The sequence below is a fragment of the Ischnura elegans genome, chromosome 1, assembly GCF_921293095.1.
Source record: "Ischnura elegans chromosome 1, ioIscEleg1.1, whole genome shotgun sequence".
In the NCBI taxonomy this organism is placed as follows: domain Eukaryota; kingdom Metazoa; phylum Arthropoda; class Insecta; order Odonata; family Coenagrionidae; genus Ischnura; species Ischnura elegans.
The window spans coordinates 168,506,027-168,521,736 of NC_060246.1; the positions used below are offsets into that span (position 1 = coordinate 168,506,027).

Here is a 15,710-nt window from a genome sequence, read left to right on the forward strand (position 1 = left end):
TTCTGACCAGCTTAATGGCCAATATTCCTCCTCTTTTGCCCTTGTTTTCCCTAAATCCAAATTGGTCCACATCCAGGAATTCTTCTGCTCTTTGTTCTATTCTTTTGTAGATGATTCTCATCAGTATCTTCGTCTCATGTGATATTAGGCTGATGGTCCTAAAATCTCCCTCACTTCTTTTTCTGAAAGAAAATGATGATTCTCTTTTTGAAGTAAGAGGTACAGAAGAACCAGAGGAGGAATATCTTCTGTTGAGTACATACTACACATGGTTTTGTATAGTTTTTTAAAGTGTTTTCTCCTGCATGCTTAATTAGTTCTGCTGGTTTATTATCTAATCCTAGAGCCTTATTCTTTCGCAGCTCTCTTATTTCTGCATCAAATTCCAATCTCAAGATGCAGGCTCCCATGTCATCCTTTTCAACTTCACTTTCCTCTTCGATAATTTTTTAGTTGAGTTTGCTTCCTTTGTATAACTCCTTCAAGTATTCTTTCCATCTCTTCACTTTGTTTTCAGCCAAAATATTTCCACATTTGTCCCTTATGGTATTACATCTTGTACTCCATTCCTTGAAATGGTTCCTCACTATTTTATAAGTCGCTTTCACTTTCCCTTGTAGGAGGTAATTTTGCACATCCTCGCATATGTTCATCAACAATGCTTCTATACCTTTCCTTACTTTGAGACAAATCTTGTTCCTTATTCTCTTGTTGCAAGCCTATCCTTCCTCAGTTTTCACATTATTATACTTTTTCCATTCTTCAATAAGGTCTAGGACTTCATCCGTTATCCATGGCTTTTTCTTAACTAATTTTCTTCACCCTAAAACTTCTCTAGCAACTTCCTGAAGCCCATTTTTGATGATTTTCCGGCTATTCTCCATTGATTTTCTGTCTGATATAATCCTATCTTGTTCACCATTACTTGTGGACAATCATGTTGATTTTTTGGCTCTTATAGTTTCTGTAATTGCCATGAGTTCTTCACCGATTTCTTGAATTTTAGATTTCATTGTGTCATCGCTAGCTTATGATCACTGCTGAAATCTCTGATGTGTTGGTAATTATGTGTCCTTTTGGCTGACTGTGAACAGTGCTTCTCGGGAGACTTTCAATAAGGCCACTTTCTGGCCAAAATATCTTTGTGTTGATTATTACTATTTTTGGAAACCACGCCAGCCATTGACAGAAAGATAGATCATAAAATTAAGATTTTGCAAAGCGCATGAAAACGTTGCCGCACTCTAAGGTTTAACTTCCTTTGGCCGTGGTGCTTCTAACTGCGAGCCAACCAGAGTGACCTCTCAAGCCATCATATGCCATAAATAATATTGTGCAGAATATGTGTAAAAATTAAAGTTTTCCCTTCCCATTCTTCAGATCACTTCTCTGTGAAATTATAATTCCCTTTAACTGAGATCACAATAAATACCATTAACGGTATTTTTTGGACAAAATATGATTGTAAACAATTAAAAAGTTATGGTAATTTTTCACACAATTTATTAAAGACGACCAGTTTCATCGCAGAGGTGACATCTTTAGGTACAGAAATTGTTATTTTGTTGCTTATTTAAGTTAAGCCTGAAACTATCGAGTTTATTAAAATATGATTGCCTTTTGCAACATGCTATATCTGCATGACTGGTCAAATTTATACTGCTAATCAGTCTTCGACAGCTGTTTTAAAAACTTCTATACTACTTATCAGTTTTACTTTGATGTGTGATTTAAAATCACCAGAAGCTCATTATCGTATATCTGCCATATTAAGAAGCCATGGGTCACAGATGAAATTAGAGGTATTTCTAGAGGGATGGAGGAGTTAGCCGGCTGCTCCAAAACTTAACAGGAATCACTGGAATTATTATCAAGTCGTTCAGGGAGAGCCATCATTGAGGGAAGGAGTTGCTCACTAGAGTGCAAACAACAATGATGATGATGCACAAGGTGGAGGTGTAGCTGAGAGGCATTGATCCCCTTAGCATGAATTCATGATGTCATTGACTTATCTGCAAAATGATAATATGTATCGCCAATTTTTCATCTTGAATTGCTCGTGAAGTAGGTTATCAAGTAAAAAACTTGTTGTATTTTGAATTCCATCACAGTCAAAAATTTAGTAATGCTGTTTGAGCCCATTAATCCAAATATAAAACTTTCATTTTATGTACATATTTAGTATGTTCATTTTACAAAAATGCTGCTTGATAAGGTAGCTGAAAGGAGTGAGTCAATGGCAGTATATGCAAATGCTAATATTGCATTATACAGGTGGAAAATTTGAAAGCAGAGGTGATCAAAGGACAAAAACAGTTATCCCAAAGAAATGAGAAAAATGCTGATGGGTTTGGTGAGAGAAGCGAGTCTGAGTTTGGCAGAGTGAAGAGCATCTCCCTGGGCTCACGACAGAGCAAACAATCGTCGAGTGGACAGAAAGCAAGAGTGATGAGAGGACGACCCTCATTTCAAGGGGTTTGATTGCTGCTTGATAAATTCTATTTTATCAACTGATTATTCATAAGATGTGGTTTTGTATTGGTTAATTATTGTTGCTTGTGTGTGTGCATTGAATTAGATCATTGGTGTTGCTCTCAATTTCACCTCTCTGTGGTTATTTATATCCTCTCTTAATTGATTTTGAAATCAACTGTGATCAGATCAAAATAATAAACCCTATTTTTGATCTTTCGGAAAACTTTTGAAATTCCTTTCATAGAATTGGGAAGCATAATTTAAAAAAAAACTTGAAGATCTCTCATTTTGTGCATGGCATTCATAACTGCCATTTTCAATTTACCTGGGAAATTTACCCATGGATGGAGAGGCAAATATGTATGTGATGGGAGTGAGAAGACACCATACAGTTATCCTTTGGGAGAGAGCAAGAAACCCAGCTGAATGTTTAGTTTTTAACTTTGTTGATAGTGGGCAGTATTTATTTCTCACTTATTAGATAAAAGTATTTATTCATTTTGTCCAATAACTAATGTGAGGCATTTTTTTCTGACACGAATGTACCTTGCAGACCGACCAGACTGCTTTGGATGGGTGTTGCAGGCTCTAAACTACCCCACTCAAGTTTCTAAACTTTGTCATGGCCTACTAAGACACACTAGCAAATAATTCTGCATTTTTTGTTTGTGCTGTGTTATGAAATTTTGACTTGTGATTTTTGATTTCCCACCTCCTATTGTTGGCATCCTGATGTGGCTTCATCTGGCCCCTAAAAGGCCCACACTTGACAAGCTGCGACGTCTTCCATGGGGGAAGTGTATCAGACCAGCAGCGTGCATGATTGAAAATGTGGGCGACGTGCAGGGGATAGAGGTTTGACCCAACCTGGCGTTTATGGGTGGACTACTGCTGTTGAGAGGCCTTAATTTCTCCTTTCAGTCATATTTTGTTTCTCTTTGTGAATTGAAAAGTTTTTCATTGATTTGGAAATGTAATTCTTATGAAATTGACTTCTATTAGTCGGTAGTAAAACCTGATAAAAAATAAAATGGCCATCAAACTAGACTGAAAAAGTCCATGGAATCTACAAACAAAACTATTTGAAACATATGTATGCATGACACATAGTGACTAGTCGAAGATTTCTCTTAAATGCTGTGAAAGGATGATTTTAAAAATGTATAAGTTTCAAAATGTTGTCAATTTTTATGATCTTGGTTTCAATCCATATGGAAATGAAGGACAATAAATGTGGGCTAATTGGACTTGAAGAGGTCGTACATTGGCTTCAAATTATAAAAAATAACAATTTTCCAGGTAAAATTTGCCTTGTTTGCCCACTATACAGGGGAATGGCGGTTGGTCGTGAGGAAGTTCCATGCAAGAGATAATTTGATGGTGTTTAGGCTGAGATATGTCACCAATTATGTATTCTTCTTATGAGAGTGTGTGAGAGGACGGTTTAATTATAATGAGCGGCATTCTTTGGGTCTACCTACTTCAAAGAGGTTGAGGTGGACAAATGCTCAGCTTGGATGATGATTCCTAAATAGTTTGATGAAAGTTTAATTTCAATTACAGTTGTCACTGATTGACCAGTTGAACATGCTCAGTCATTACAAATTGGACAGATTAGGGTAGTTTCCTTCATCAAAGAAAACGAAAGGCATTGATTGCGATTCATTACCCACCATTAGTGTATTCATAAAATACAAATTATTTGGTTTTTAGAAATACCGGTTTAGACAAATGGCAACGGTCAATTTTATTCTCATTTGAAAAGGGCCAGATTGGTGCCCATGCGATGCCACTCCACGTGACTTCACAGGGACCTAGTTTCTATACGAGTAGATAGGAATTTTACATCGTCTGAGATTACCAATGCATGCATGAGGCTCAGATCTCGGGGAAACATGTCTTAATAATCACCTATTAAAACTGCCTAAGGTCGAAAAGTTTTCTTCGTTTGTTAAGGTATTAATGATCCTTATTTAAGCCAAGCGCTACCAGCTAGCAGGGTACTCGGCTACCTGCTAGCATCCTGCAGCCTCGCCCCAAGGTCACCTCAGTTGTGGCAGCGGGAACCAGAACGACGTCACACGGAGATTTACCGGCATTCATGCTTAGCTGTCGCATTTTCGTGCGCTTGAAAATTTTCCCTTTTCATTTAATCGCAAAATATAGATATCGTCATTTAAAAATCTAAAAGCGTGAAATACATAGTACAGGAGTAATAATCTTTCGATTTAGGCAATAAAAAATTAATAGGAAACCAACCTATTCTTTATTCTAACCAAGTAAGATTTTGGTATTACATTATACTTTAGATTATTTTTGTGGCAGCCAATAATAACCTCTTTGCTTTTCTGTTAACACATACCAAATGTTGAGATAAGTGGAGATTGTGGCTTTATTTTCAGAATTTCCTGTTAGAAACCCTTCATTTGTATATTCTTGCATTATTCACCTTTACCTTATACCCCACATAAAAGGAAGACACTGGATTAAAACTGTATTCCCTGTTCATGCATTCAGTGTCAGATTGACATATATGGAGGACTGTGGCCAGCTCAAGCAAGGGAAAGAGGGGAACAGCATGCACTAATAATTTGTCTATCTAGACAATTTAATTTTCAACATTTCTCTCAAATGAAGGTATAAAAGAAGTATTTAGACCTCATGCTAAAAAACAACTCACCTTCAAGGAAAAGTCTATCATAAGAGTCCCCCAGAAGGCCCTGCAATGCCTCTGGGTTCTTATGTAACTGCTTACTTGTCCATTACCAGATCTCCACTAATACTGTCTGCCTCCTTACACTACAGTTAACTCCCAATTGTCCAAATGGGCTAATGATCGGGATAGACGGCACGAAATGTCGGAAAATGGATAATCGAAACTTCCACTTTAATGTCTTACTAGAATACCCGGTGAACTTTGTATCACCTTATAAATCAATTGCAGTTAGTTCTTCTCGCTAAAACTCGAAAAATCTTAACTGATTTGGTTAATTTTTTGTTGTAAAATATCTGTGGAAGTCCAAATATTTGATATTCATCCCGTCATTCAACCATGTCACGGATTATCTAATCATTGCGTCACAGATAATTATGTCAACAAATAAGTACCTATCTACCTACAGTTTTTTTTAATGGTCATCACCTTTTGTGGCCTGACACACCAGTACAGAATCTTCTTATCTGAAAGCCACCTGAATTTCACATGAACAGTAACTGGCAAAAAGTCGTTTCGTCTGAAAGTGGCCTCAATGTATCACTGTCTGTATTTCACGCCGTAGAAGGTGCATCGACGGGTCGGATTGAAATGGGCGCCATGCCTTCAAAGGTGCGAAAATATAAATATTTACAACCTCCTTGATAGAGACCTAGCATAGATTAACTTGACAATATTTCACAAAAAATATTATGCAGATATTATGCTGATGTCATTTAAATAAAACAAAAGCAAGCTGCAAGAAACTGCGACTAATATAACATGCATGGGTGGGATATGCAACAAAGAAATGAAAAACCATACGCATCTGAAAGATCCTTAGGAATATAAAACTTACAAGTATGAATTTATTGATTTAACATTCTCAATAATGACTGCAAAACATGAAAATGGAATGCAGAATTTTTTAAATTAAATAAACTAAAAGCGCAGCATCAGCTTTTCACATATGTCATCGCTAGCAGAGCATCAGCAGCATCTAGAAGCATCATTGCAAGAAACACCTGTGCTGCAAGGGTTTTTTTTGGGGAGTAGATTGTATAGGAGTTGTTTCGTCTGTGTTATTTCACGTGGGGAATACTCCTTGAGATATTCCGCTAGGACTGGAGTCCTTTCTTCCACGGCTTCTGATTTACTCCGCAGGCATCACCAGCAATTATGAAGGGAGATAATTGCAGTGAAGTTTTCTCGGGTTTCGCACCGGGTCAGGCCCTCCTTCCAACGTTCCAGGAATTGGATTCCTGAATCCCTGATGACGATGGGCGATCCCTGATGAGTTGCCCGTCGAAACGTTGGAAGGAGAAATGGAGGACCTGACCCGGTGCAAAACCCGAGAAAACTTCACTGCAATTGTTCGTCGGGAAAAAACCAAAAACTATATAAGGGAGATAATGCTTTCATGTTTTAAATTAGTATAATCAACCTTCTGAACCTTGAAGTTCTTGATTCTCAATCTATCACTGAAATACTCTGCTTCAGCCTTAACCCTTTCGCGCTGAATTCCGCACCTGTGCGGCGAGGATTTTTTTTCCTCAACTACGAATGCCACACCAGTGCGTTCTGAATGTTCTTACCCTAACCAACGAATGCCGTGCCTGTGCGGCACAGGTCGAAAAAAGTGACCGTGGCGGACACAATAGACCCACGGACGTGGTCGCCCCTCACGATCCGCCTTAGCGCGAGCCCAGCCCCTTCTTCGGCCGCTCAGGTCGACCCTTTCCTATCCTCTCCACGCGGTCAACTACTGTTATTTGCAGTGTGTTTTCCACAAAAATATTTGTTGCTTACTTTTGAAATGCAATGCTAGAAATGAATTCATCTTTTTTTGCTGACCACATGGAAATTTCAAACGAAATTCTAACGTTAATATCAACAGAGTTATAAAACAACTAGTAAATATACTAAATCCGTCTATATAAACGTTAGAACTTCGTTTAAAATTTATGCACGCTCAGAAAAAAACACTAAATTCATTTTGAATTTTAAAAAATCGATATGAACAATAAGTATTTGCATATATTCTGCGTTAATATTTTATCTAGTTGACCGCGGACTCGTGCTAGGAAGGGGCTTTTAATCCCTCCTAGGGTCTGGGACAGAGGCCAAGGAAAAGGATCGGCTCCCCACCGAGTTAGGTCCAAAAATGTTTCGGAAGGGACCCACTGCCTTTAGTCGACGCGGAAAGGCTTCGTACAGAGGAGTAAAGAAAACTTTCAAGAGACTCGTATTGAGGAAGAATTTCCTTCAACGAAGGTCCGGCGCGAAAGGGTTAAGTATAGCCCCTTTCTCAGTAGTTCCTGCAGATTGAAGTGGGCAAAACCACCCAAACAAAGCTCCTTTTAACTCTCCATGTTCTGCATTCCTCGGGTGCTTTTTTTTAATTGTGAAAAGAAAATAGGAAGATAAATTGATTACGCCACTCTCGTATTGCTCCATTATTTTCATTTTCTCGCTTAGACATGTTTGGTGTTGTATGGTCTTAGGTTTTCCCGGCGTATCAGTTGCTGAAAAGTTTCTTGGGTTTTCCACCGGTTGATGTTGTCCATGTCTCCCGACGTTTCGATCTTGCTGATCGAAACTTGCTGATCGAAATGTGGGGAGACATGGACAACATCAACTGGTGGAAAATCCAAGAAACTTTTCAGGATGTTTGGCGTTATTTAGCCATAGTGTCTACCTTCTAATGCTCTCTATTCACACTCAAATCACGGACGTGCAGGTATGCTGACGACTGCTTTCTGCCGCCCCGGTAACGAAAGAAGATCAAAAATTCGTGAATGTTAATGGCACAGTATTTCCACTACTTATTTATCGAACGACGGATTATCACATGAATACGAGACTGAGCACCCCATGTTAACTTCATTTCTAACAGATCACCAGCAATTACAGAGATTAGGGACTCTTGGTGAAAGTTTTCCAGCAATGGGAAACTCTCGCTATGGCGAGTGCCAACACCGAAAGGGCCTCATAAAAATGGATTTATTTTTACATGATAATCATAGGGTTAATTGATAGTGCAGCGACTATCTCTCGTAATGGCAGGGGTCTCACAATAGCCCGTACTCGCTTTTACGTGGTTCCACTGTATAAGGATTTTAGGGGAAAATGCTGCAAGGTGTACAATATGGAATGAAGTCAAGCAGAAGAAGTAGTAGCAGAAATAAGATCAAGTGGATGCCCTTTATCACCAAGCCAGGAGGGCAACAAAATGCCCACCTTGCCACTGAAATGCAGCAATGCTCAGCATGTTCAACCAAGGTTTTCATCATTTTGCTATGCCTGAGGAGTTTATCCCTGACATTGACATGAAAAGTAGTCCAGATTTTTATTGCCATGACTACCCTGACCAGGGGGCCTATGCCTGAGTTTTCACTCGCATGCGTGTGAGTGGTTACAAAGGGGTCAGAAGATCTAGAAGAGGAAGAACAAAAGTTACGACGAGTTCCTCGTGCAATACGGGAACGGAAGTCGCCCTTTAATTTAGACAATTCCAAATTTATTAAACTATATCGTCTAACCAAAGAGGTGACCACGGAGATTATTGCAAGTTTAACTCCATATCTGAGGGCACCTTCTCGATCGTCAGCTCTAACTATCGAAATAAAGGTTGTTATGATTTATTAATGCTAGTTTTGTCATATTGACGTATTATGCTTAAATATTTGCTAGTAATAATACTAGTTTTGACAGCTATAAGTGAAGTGATTGTGAAATAAACACCGCCATGAAGAAATAATAATTTTTTTCCTAATAATTTACTACATTAGTAAACGATTTTTATTTTTCCTGGTGAATACTTCTGACGAATATTTCTCGGGTTTTCAGCTAGGTTAATGCTTTTATACAAGCCGACGTTTCGGGAGACGACTTGTCTCCCATCCTCAAGGCTGTGTTACTTTATGGAACCCGATAAATATTCGTCAGTACTATATTAGTTCTTGTAGTGCCAGGGAAATGGGAATTAAGTGATATAGAATACATTCTTTTCAAATTATTTATTTTTCATTTGAGAGAATAACTCTTCAGCAACATATATCAATCTCCCTCCAAGCCTTTCAATGCCTTCCACCTTCCTCCTTTCCAACTGCACCCTTTCCTACTCCAAATCCATCTTCCTCCTTTTTATTGACACTTTCTCTTCTTCTAAGACCCCTCTCTAGTGCCAACATCCTTCTCTCCTCCAGCACCATCTTCTCTCTCCCTCCACCTTGACCAACTGTCCGCTGCCATCTTTGTTACTGCTTCCATTCTTGAATCTGGGTTGTAAACAAATAGCAATTATTTCCATTGATTTGATAATTAACAACAGATAACATGGTGCTAAGTAAATCAGTTTCTTGTAATGTGAATGTTAATTGCTACTGGTATTTTTCACAGATATTTTGAGTGGATACATATAGGTAAATTCAATCACCACAAATTATATATGATGTATGTCGACCAAAAGTCACATTTAGGGTAGGCAAATTAATGCATTATTCATGGTTTTTAATAATAAATGAAATTGGATACTGCTTTATGCACACTTCTTTTCATGCAAGATTTCAAGTTACACAATTGATCTGGAAGGATGATTAAACCAAGATGAATTTAAATTACAATAATTTTAAGAGGTCATCCAAATTTTGCTGTTGACTTACACGTTAGAAAGTAAATATAGTTGAATTTTTATCAAGTTTAAGTATTCTCATGTAATCATTAATGCTGAAAACTAGAAAAGCAGCTTCCAAATCCATAATCATACAGGTTTTTAGATAATTGTAATTACTTTGAATTCATCTACTCATTAAAGTCACACTTCACTCATTAAGCATTAGCACTGATTCTCAGTTTCATCAAAGTTTTGCTTCGGGAAATAACTATGCTACTTACGGCAACACTTTATAGATATTACGATCGGCCTTCTTAAGGCTTTCCGTTTATTTGTGATTGAACCAAACAATTTGTATTGCTTTCGACATCGGCAATAATTGCATCAAAACTGGAAATGTCAACAATAACAACCGCATGCGCACACCTCCTCCCACTACTTAAATTCGGTATTATGAATTCAGCATAATTGAAAATAAATAAAATTTGATAGCTGTGACTGTGGACCTAATTCTTTTTAGATAATCATAAGCCCACCCCTAAGCGAAAAGTATTAATTACAGCTCATATGAAAACGCACGTAAAAAACCTTAATGATACAAAATTACATCAGTCACACACTTAAGAAGATCGTCATACAATCGCACTTCCTATACTGCAAGCCGTTTTTTTACTTTGAGAATAATCGCGTTCTGCTACAGATATCTACTACAAGAACGTCATGCACTCACCTTCCGTTACTCTTTCCACAATTTGCATACACTGCACGCATTCAGCTTCATCGCTACTTCCTCCCACTGTCAGCAGCATCCTTGTGGGGTAGAAAACTTTCTCTTGGCAAGATATTTATTCGCTGAAATAGGACATTGGAAACATTAATATCGACACTAATGCGGTAACTTATTTTCTAGGCAAGGCACACCATGTTAATTACCTTCAATGAACTCCATCAGCATTTCCTCCTGCTCCTTATTAACTTTGGACATGGCTGGTTCACTTCCAAAATGCCCTTGGTGAATGTGTAAACGAATTTGGCGTACTCGTAAAGCGTCATTAGCAACGCAGTTGTTGAATTCCCGGGTAAAATTATTCATTCAGAAAGGTGGTTGATGATTGGTTGCATGCTGTCCGGAAGCCCTAGCCTACCGCCCCTACCTTTACCCTTCCGGTGTTGCCACGTCTTGAAACAAGAATCTCCCCTCCCCCTCAGTCTGTTGACACATTGCCATAAACAAATCATTTCTCCCTCGCACCACTCTCCTCGAAGATGATTCGGGCATACCGAATTCCGCCTTGAACGCTCGTAGTGCGAGATCGGTCGTACGAGTGCATTCGCATACGAGATATTTCGAACGGACTCGGGCATATATACCCGAGGCCTATGCCTAAAGGCCCCCAATATGAACCCTGTGTTAAACTTATTGATCCAGAAATACATTCCTAATATACCAATCAAAGTTCTTTTTGAAAAATATATCTGACACAAGAAAAACATGCTATAAAAAGTGGGCTTACTGATAACACTGGACGGCAAAAAATAATTTTTTCTCGAGCCCTGGTACCATTCCTGATGATTCTTATGAAAAATGACCTCCTGAATCCTAATATGACATCCATTTTCCTCCATCACCCACCATTTTTGGGGGGAAGCCCCCCCTCTAATTTTCATCACTTTTGCAATAATTTGGAGGAATGAGAAGGATTATATTAGTGTTTATATTTCTTATTAGGTTTTTGAGAGGTGAACAGTTCTAAAACATGATAATTAATCGTAAGGATGTAGATTTGAGGGGATTAGTTTCCGTTAATGATTAAAAAAAACACATTAAAAATTATCAACCTTTCCTTTTTTTCGCAATTTTTTCACTTATTTTCTTCATTTTTTAGCACCCATTTCATCTTCCCCTACTCGAAATATCCCAGAATGATGAAAAAATATATCAAAAGTTCATATTAGCAATAGTAAAAATATTTAAGAACACGGCACAGAAAAAATAATGAAAATTTGTGCCAACAGTTCAGAAGGTACGCTACCACGCTGGCGCCCTCAATACCTACCACACGCCCATAAGCAAAGAGAAAAATAACAAATAGGAAGAACAATGAATAACATAAGTAATTTGGTATTTGATTTCCCTGTATACACTGAGGTAGAAGTTTCTCATACAAAAACCAGCAGTAGGCCTAATATACATACCAACATGCCCGCATTCAACTTCTACGAAAATCTCCTCTCCTTTGGTGATATCTTCATGGAACCATTCCCAATGCTAATTTGAAACTACTCCAAAATATTCTATGAAAGTGTCTAGGTGTGAATGAAGGAAATGCATTTTTAGTGATATGTTACACCCCATGGCATAATATGCTGACAGCAATAGGGTGGTTTCCTTCATCAAAGAAAACGAAAGGCATTGATTGCGATTCGTTACCCACCATTAGTGTATTCATAATATACAAATTATTTCGTTTTAGAAATACCGGTTTAGACGAATGGCAATGGTCCATTTTTATCCTCATTTGAAAAGGGCCAGATTGGCGCCCATGCGATGCCACTCCACGTGACGTCACAGGGACCTAGTTTCTATACGAGAAGATAGGAGTTATACGTCGTCTGAGGTTACCATTGCATGCATGAGGCGCGGAGCTCAGGGAAACGTGTCTTAACAATCACTTATTAAAACTGGCTAAGGTCGGAAAGTTTTCCTCGTTTGATAAGTTATTAATAATCCTTATTTAAGCCAAGCGCTACCAGCCAACAGGGTACTAGGCTAGCCGCTAGCAGCCTGCGTCGTATCAGCGCTAAGCGTCGCCTCAAGGTCACCTCGCAGGGCGGGAGGGGGAACCAGAAATACGTCACGCGGAGAGACTTCCCGACATTCATACTTAAGCGTCGCGTTTTCGCGCGCTTGAAAATTTTCACTTTTCATTTAATCGCGAAAAATAGATATCGTCATTTAAAAATCTAAAAGCGTGAAATACGTACTCCAGGAGTAATAATCTTTCGATTTAGGCAATAAAAAAATAATAGGAAACCACCCTATTCGTCGACATGGGCGACATAATCATCACTTCTTTGTCACTCATAAAGTTCTAACACACATTTCGGAATCCAAGGCAAGCTCAATTTTCTTTATGATTCAGGTGTTTCATAAACGTCAAATCTTGGAAAAATTTCCTATTCTGGGGTCCCACGAATTTCTTTCTTGGTTTTAGCTTCACTAAAACGAAGACTTTAAGTTAAAAATTGAAATTCAGTTTCTGTCTTGTCGATTGCTTTCACAAAATATTTCATCTGTCCTAGTTTGATGTGCAATGGTGGCAAGTGAATGTGTACTGTCGGAACCAGGGAAACATGAGCAACATTTTTATAACCATGAGTGAAGCTTTCTCGCAGAGGCCAGTTCCGTAAGATGTAATGTTTTTATCGGGCGCGGCTGTTGTATTCCCAAAGGAAGCAGTTCAGAAGCAGCAATAGTAGTTTGACCAAGTATTTCGTCAAATTACTGTAACAAGTGGTACAGCAAACACTTGGAGCTTAATTCTAGCCCTGACCGCCAATTTGGGAGTCAGAGTGAAATTTATATGCAGTTGTAAGAATTAAAGAAATAGGTTATTTTTGCCATGTTTAAGTCAATTCACCGCAAACAGCAGAAGCGATGAGGATGATTTTTACGCACGCATAACATAGTTACTCATTAATTCACGATAATAATCACAACTCAAGCCCACATGCTGAAATTCACTTGGAAAAGGCTGGAGTAAAACAACTTTTACTGTTTTGCTCAATTTAAACTTATTTGAAAAAAGTATCCTTATCCAGAACACCGAAAGAGTTGACTCTGCGATCACTAGAGGTGTACCGAGGAAAAGTAACGACAACTTCAATATACATAATTGATTTAAGAGGCTGATACTTTGTGGAACTCCATGATTAAGGAGAATACTTTTTAACTCCAATGAGAGTATAAAAATCTCAATCTTATATTATTCGTATCATTAGAAAGTATTACTTTTCCTTTTGTAGGTACGAAAGCAAGAGAATTGCCGCACAAGCCTGAGTGGGACAGGCCGGTGAGGCCAGCGTAGTGAAGTGAATCTTCCGAGCTATTGCTACATATTTTATTATTGTTGCTATGCTATGCAGTAAAATATTTTTATTAACCCCTCAAGCGTGTGCGACACAGCATATGCGTCCTCGCTATTCCGTCCCTATACGGTGCTTTAATCGTAGGCATTTAAACCACCCAGGGTGCTTTAATTTAGAGGCACTTCAGATTTTGTGCAGACATGAAGTAAAATATTTTTTTGAATCTTATCACAATGCAAAAAAAAAATCCAAAAAAATATATTATATAAATAATTGTTTAAATTTTATCATAATGAACACGTACTTACAATTTTCAGACCCATTAACTTTTTCCTGCTCCTCTTCTCCAGTGGTTAATAGTTGACCTGCGTGTGATACTGCTCAAAACAGGGTTCTAAGCAGAGTGAGGGTTCCTGGGCAGTTTTTGCATCTAAATCTTGTCTCTTTTCTCTTTCCGTTTTTTGTGCACACAACACACTTTCTTCTTCCAACCTTAAATGTCTCAGTTTTCGGGTTTTGTTGAACAAAATGCTGCCCGGTCAATCGCGTACATTCCGTATCGATATCCGAGGGCCGTCCTTTGCGCTGTTCTAAATTCTGCCCATGATACTTAGCAATTATTTTGTTGACTAAGCTCATTCTGAATGATAGGTGATCTTTGCTATTACCAGCCTTACGGTATAAAATGTACGCGTTCAACACAGCTGTATTAACTAAGTGATTGAATAATTTCTTGTACCACACTTTTGTCCTTTTTCTTTCCAGCAGGAACGATTCTAAAAGTTGATCTTTTAAATCTACACCGCCCATATATTTATTATATTCTGTTACACACATAGGCTTGTTTACACATTCTAGCCCGCCCTTTCGACTTACGGGTTGCATTTGGTCTGAATGCTTTGTAGTCAGCAATGCAACATCGCGTTTATCCTTCCACTTCAAAGCAACCAATTTCCCACACTTTGCACTAACAACTTCTCCTTTCTTTAGTTTCTTTTTGATGTTTACTGGCATACCTTTACGCGTGATTTTCACGGTTCCAACAGCATCTGTTGTCCTCTGAACTAACCTATGGAAAAGATCGGGACTACTGTAAAAATTGTCCATATAAACACATCTACCAGAGTCTAATAGTTTCTCACACATGAACAACTTTAGTTGAAAAAAGATGTGTCCTTTGTGATTTCACAGCCCAATTTTGTCCCTGAGCCACAGTAAATAATAAAATTCCATAAATACCCTGCGGAGTCACAAAGTTCAAACAATTTTATCCCAAACCGGGAAGCTTTCATGGGAATATACTGTTTCCACGACAGTCTACCTTTCCACAACAACAAAGACTCATCTACACTGATTTCTTTACCGGGTATATACACTTTTTGGAACTTATTTTTCAAATATTCACTAATTGGTAAAATTTTATACAGTTTTGGATCCTTTTTTACCAATTCCTCATCGGTATTATCTACAAAATGGAGAAATTTGGTGAGCAATGAAAATCTTTGCTCACTCATTACATTGGAAAAAAATGGAGTCTCTAATAAATGCTTTCTGCTAAAATACATTCTGAGGCTTGGTTTCTGAATTATTCCTATCAACATCAGTAAACCTAAATACACCCTTATTTCCCCCAGAGTTGTGGGGACCCACTTTTGGAAGCGCGACTTTTTTTGCTTCGTAATTTTCTCTTTCTCACGAGCAAGAAACTGTGCTGCGTAGCGGTTTGTCTCAGTCACTATAATTGAAATTATTTCATCATCAAAAAATAACTCAAAATATGCCATGGGATCATCTATACACGGAACAGGCAATATTTGTTTTCCCACTAATTCACACGCA

The 15,710-nt window shown here is 38.2% G+C and overlaps 1 protein-coding gene across 2 annotated transcripts in view; it reads left to right on the forward strand.

The window, feature by feature from the left end:
* Positions 1-15,710, forward strand: part of LOC124173509 (coiled-coil domain-containing protein 96-like) — a 63,444-nt gene that overhangs the window by 38,522 nt on the left and 9,212 nt on the right. The window contains exons 6-7 of one of the 2 annotated variants that reach the window (XM_046552960.1): positions 2,275-2,475; positions 3,029-3,722. The exons of the other annotated variant lie outside the window; for it this stretch is intronic. Coding sequence (XP_046408916.1) covers positions 2,275-2,475; positions 3,029-3,067 — 240 coding nt within the window. The 3' untranslated portion in view covers positions 3,068-3,722. Of the gene's footprint in view, positions 1-2,274; positions 2,476-3,028; positions 3,723-15,710 lie in introns of those variants that run through there. 2 annotated transcript variants of the gene reach the window in all.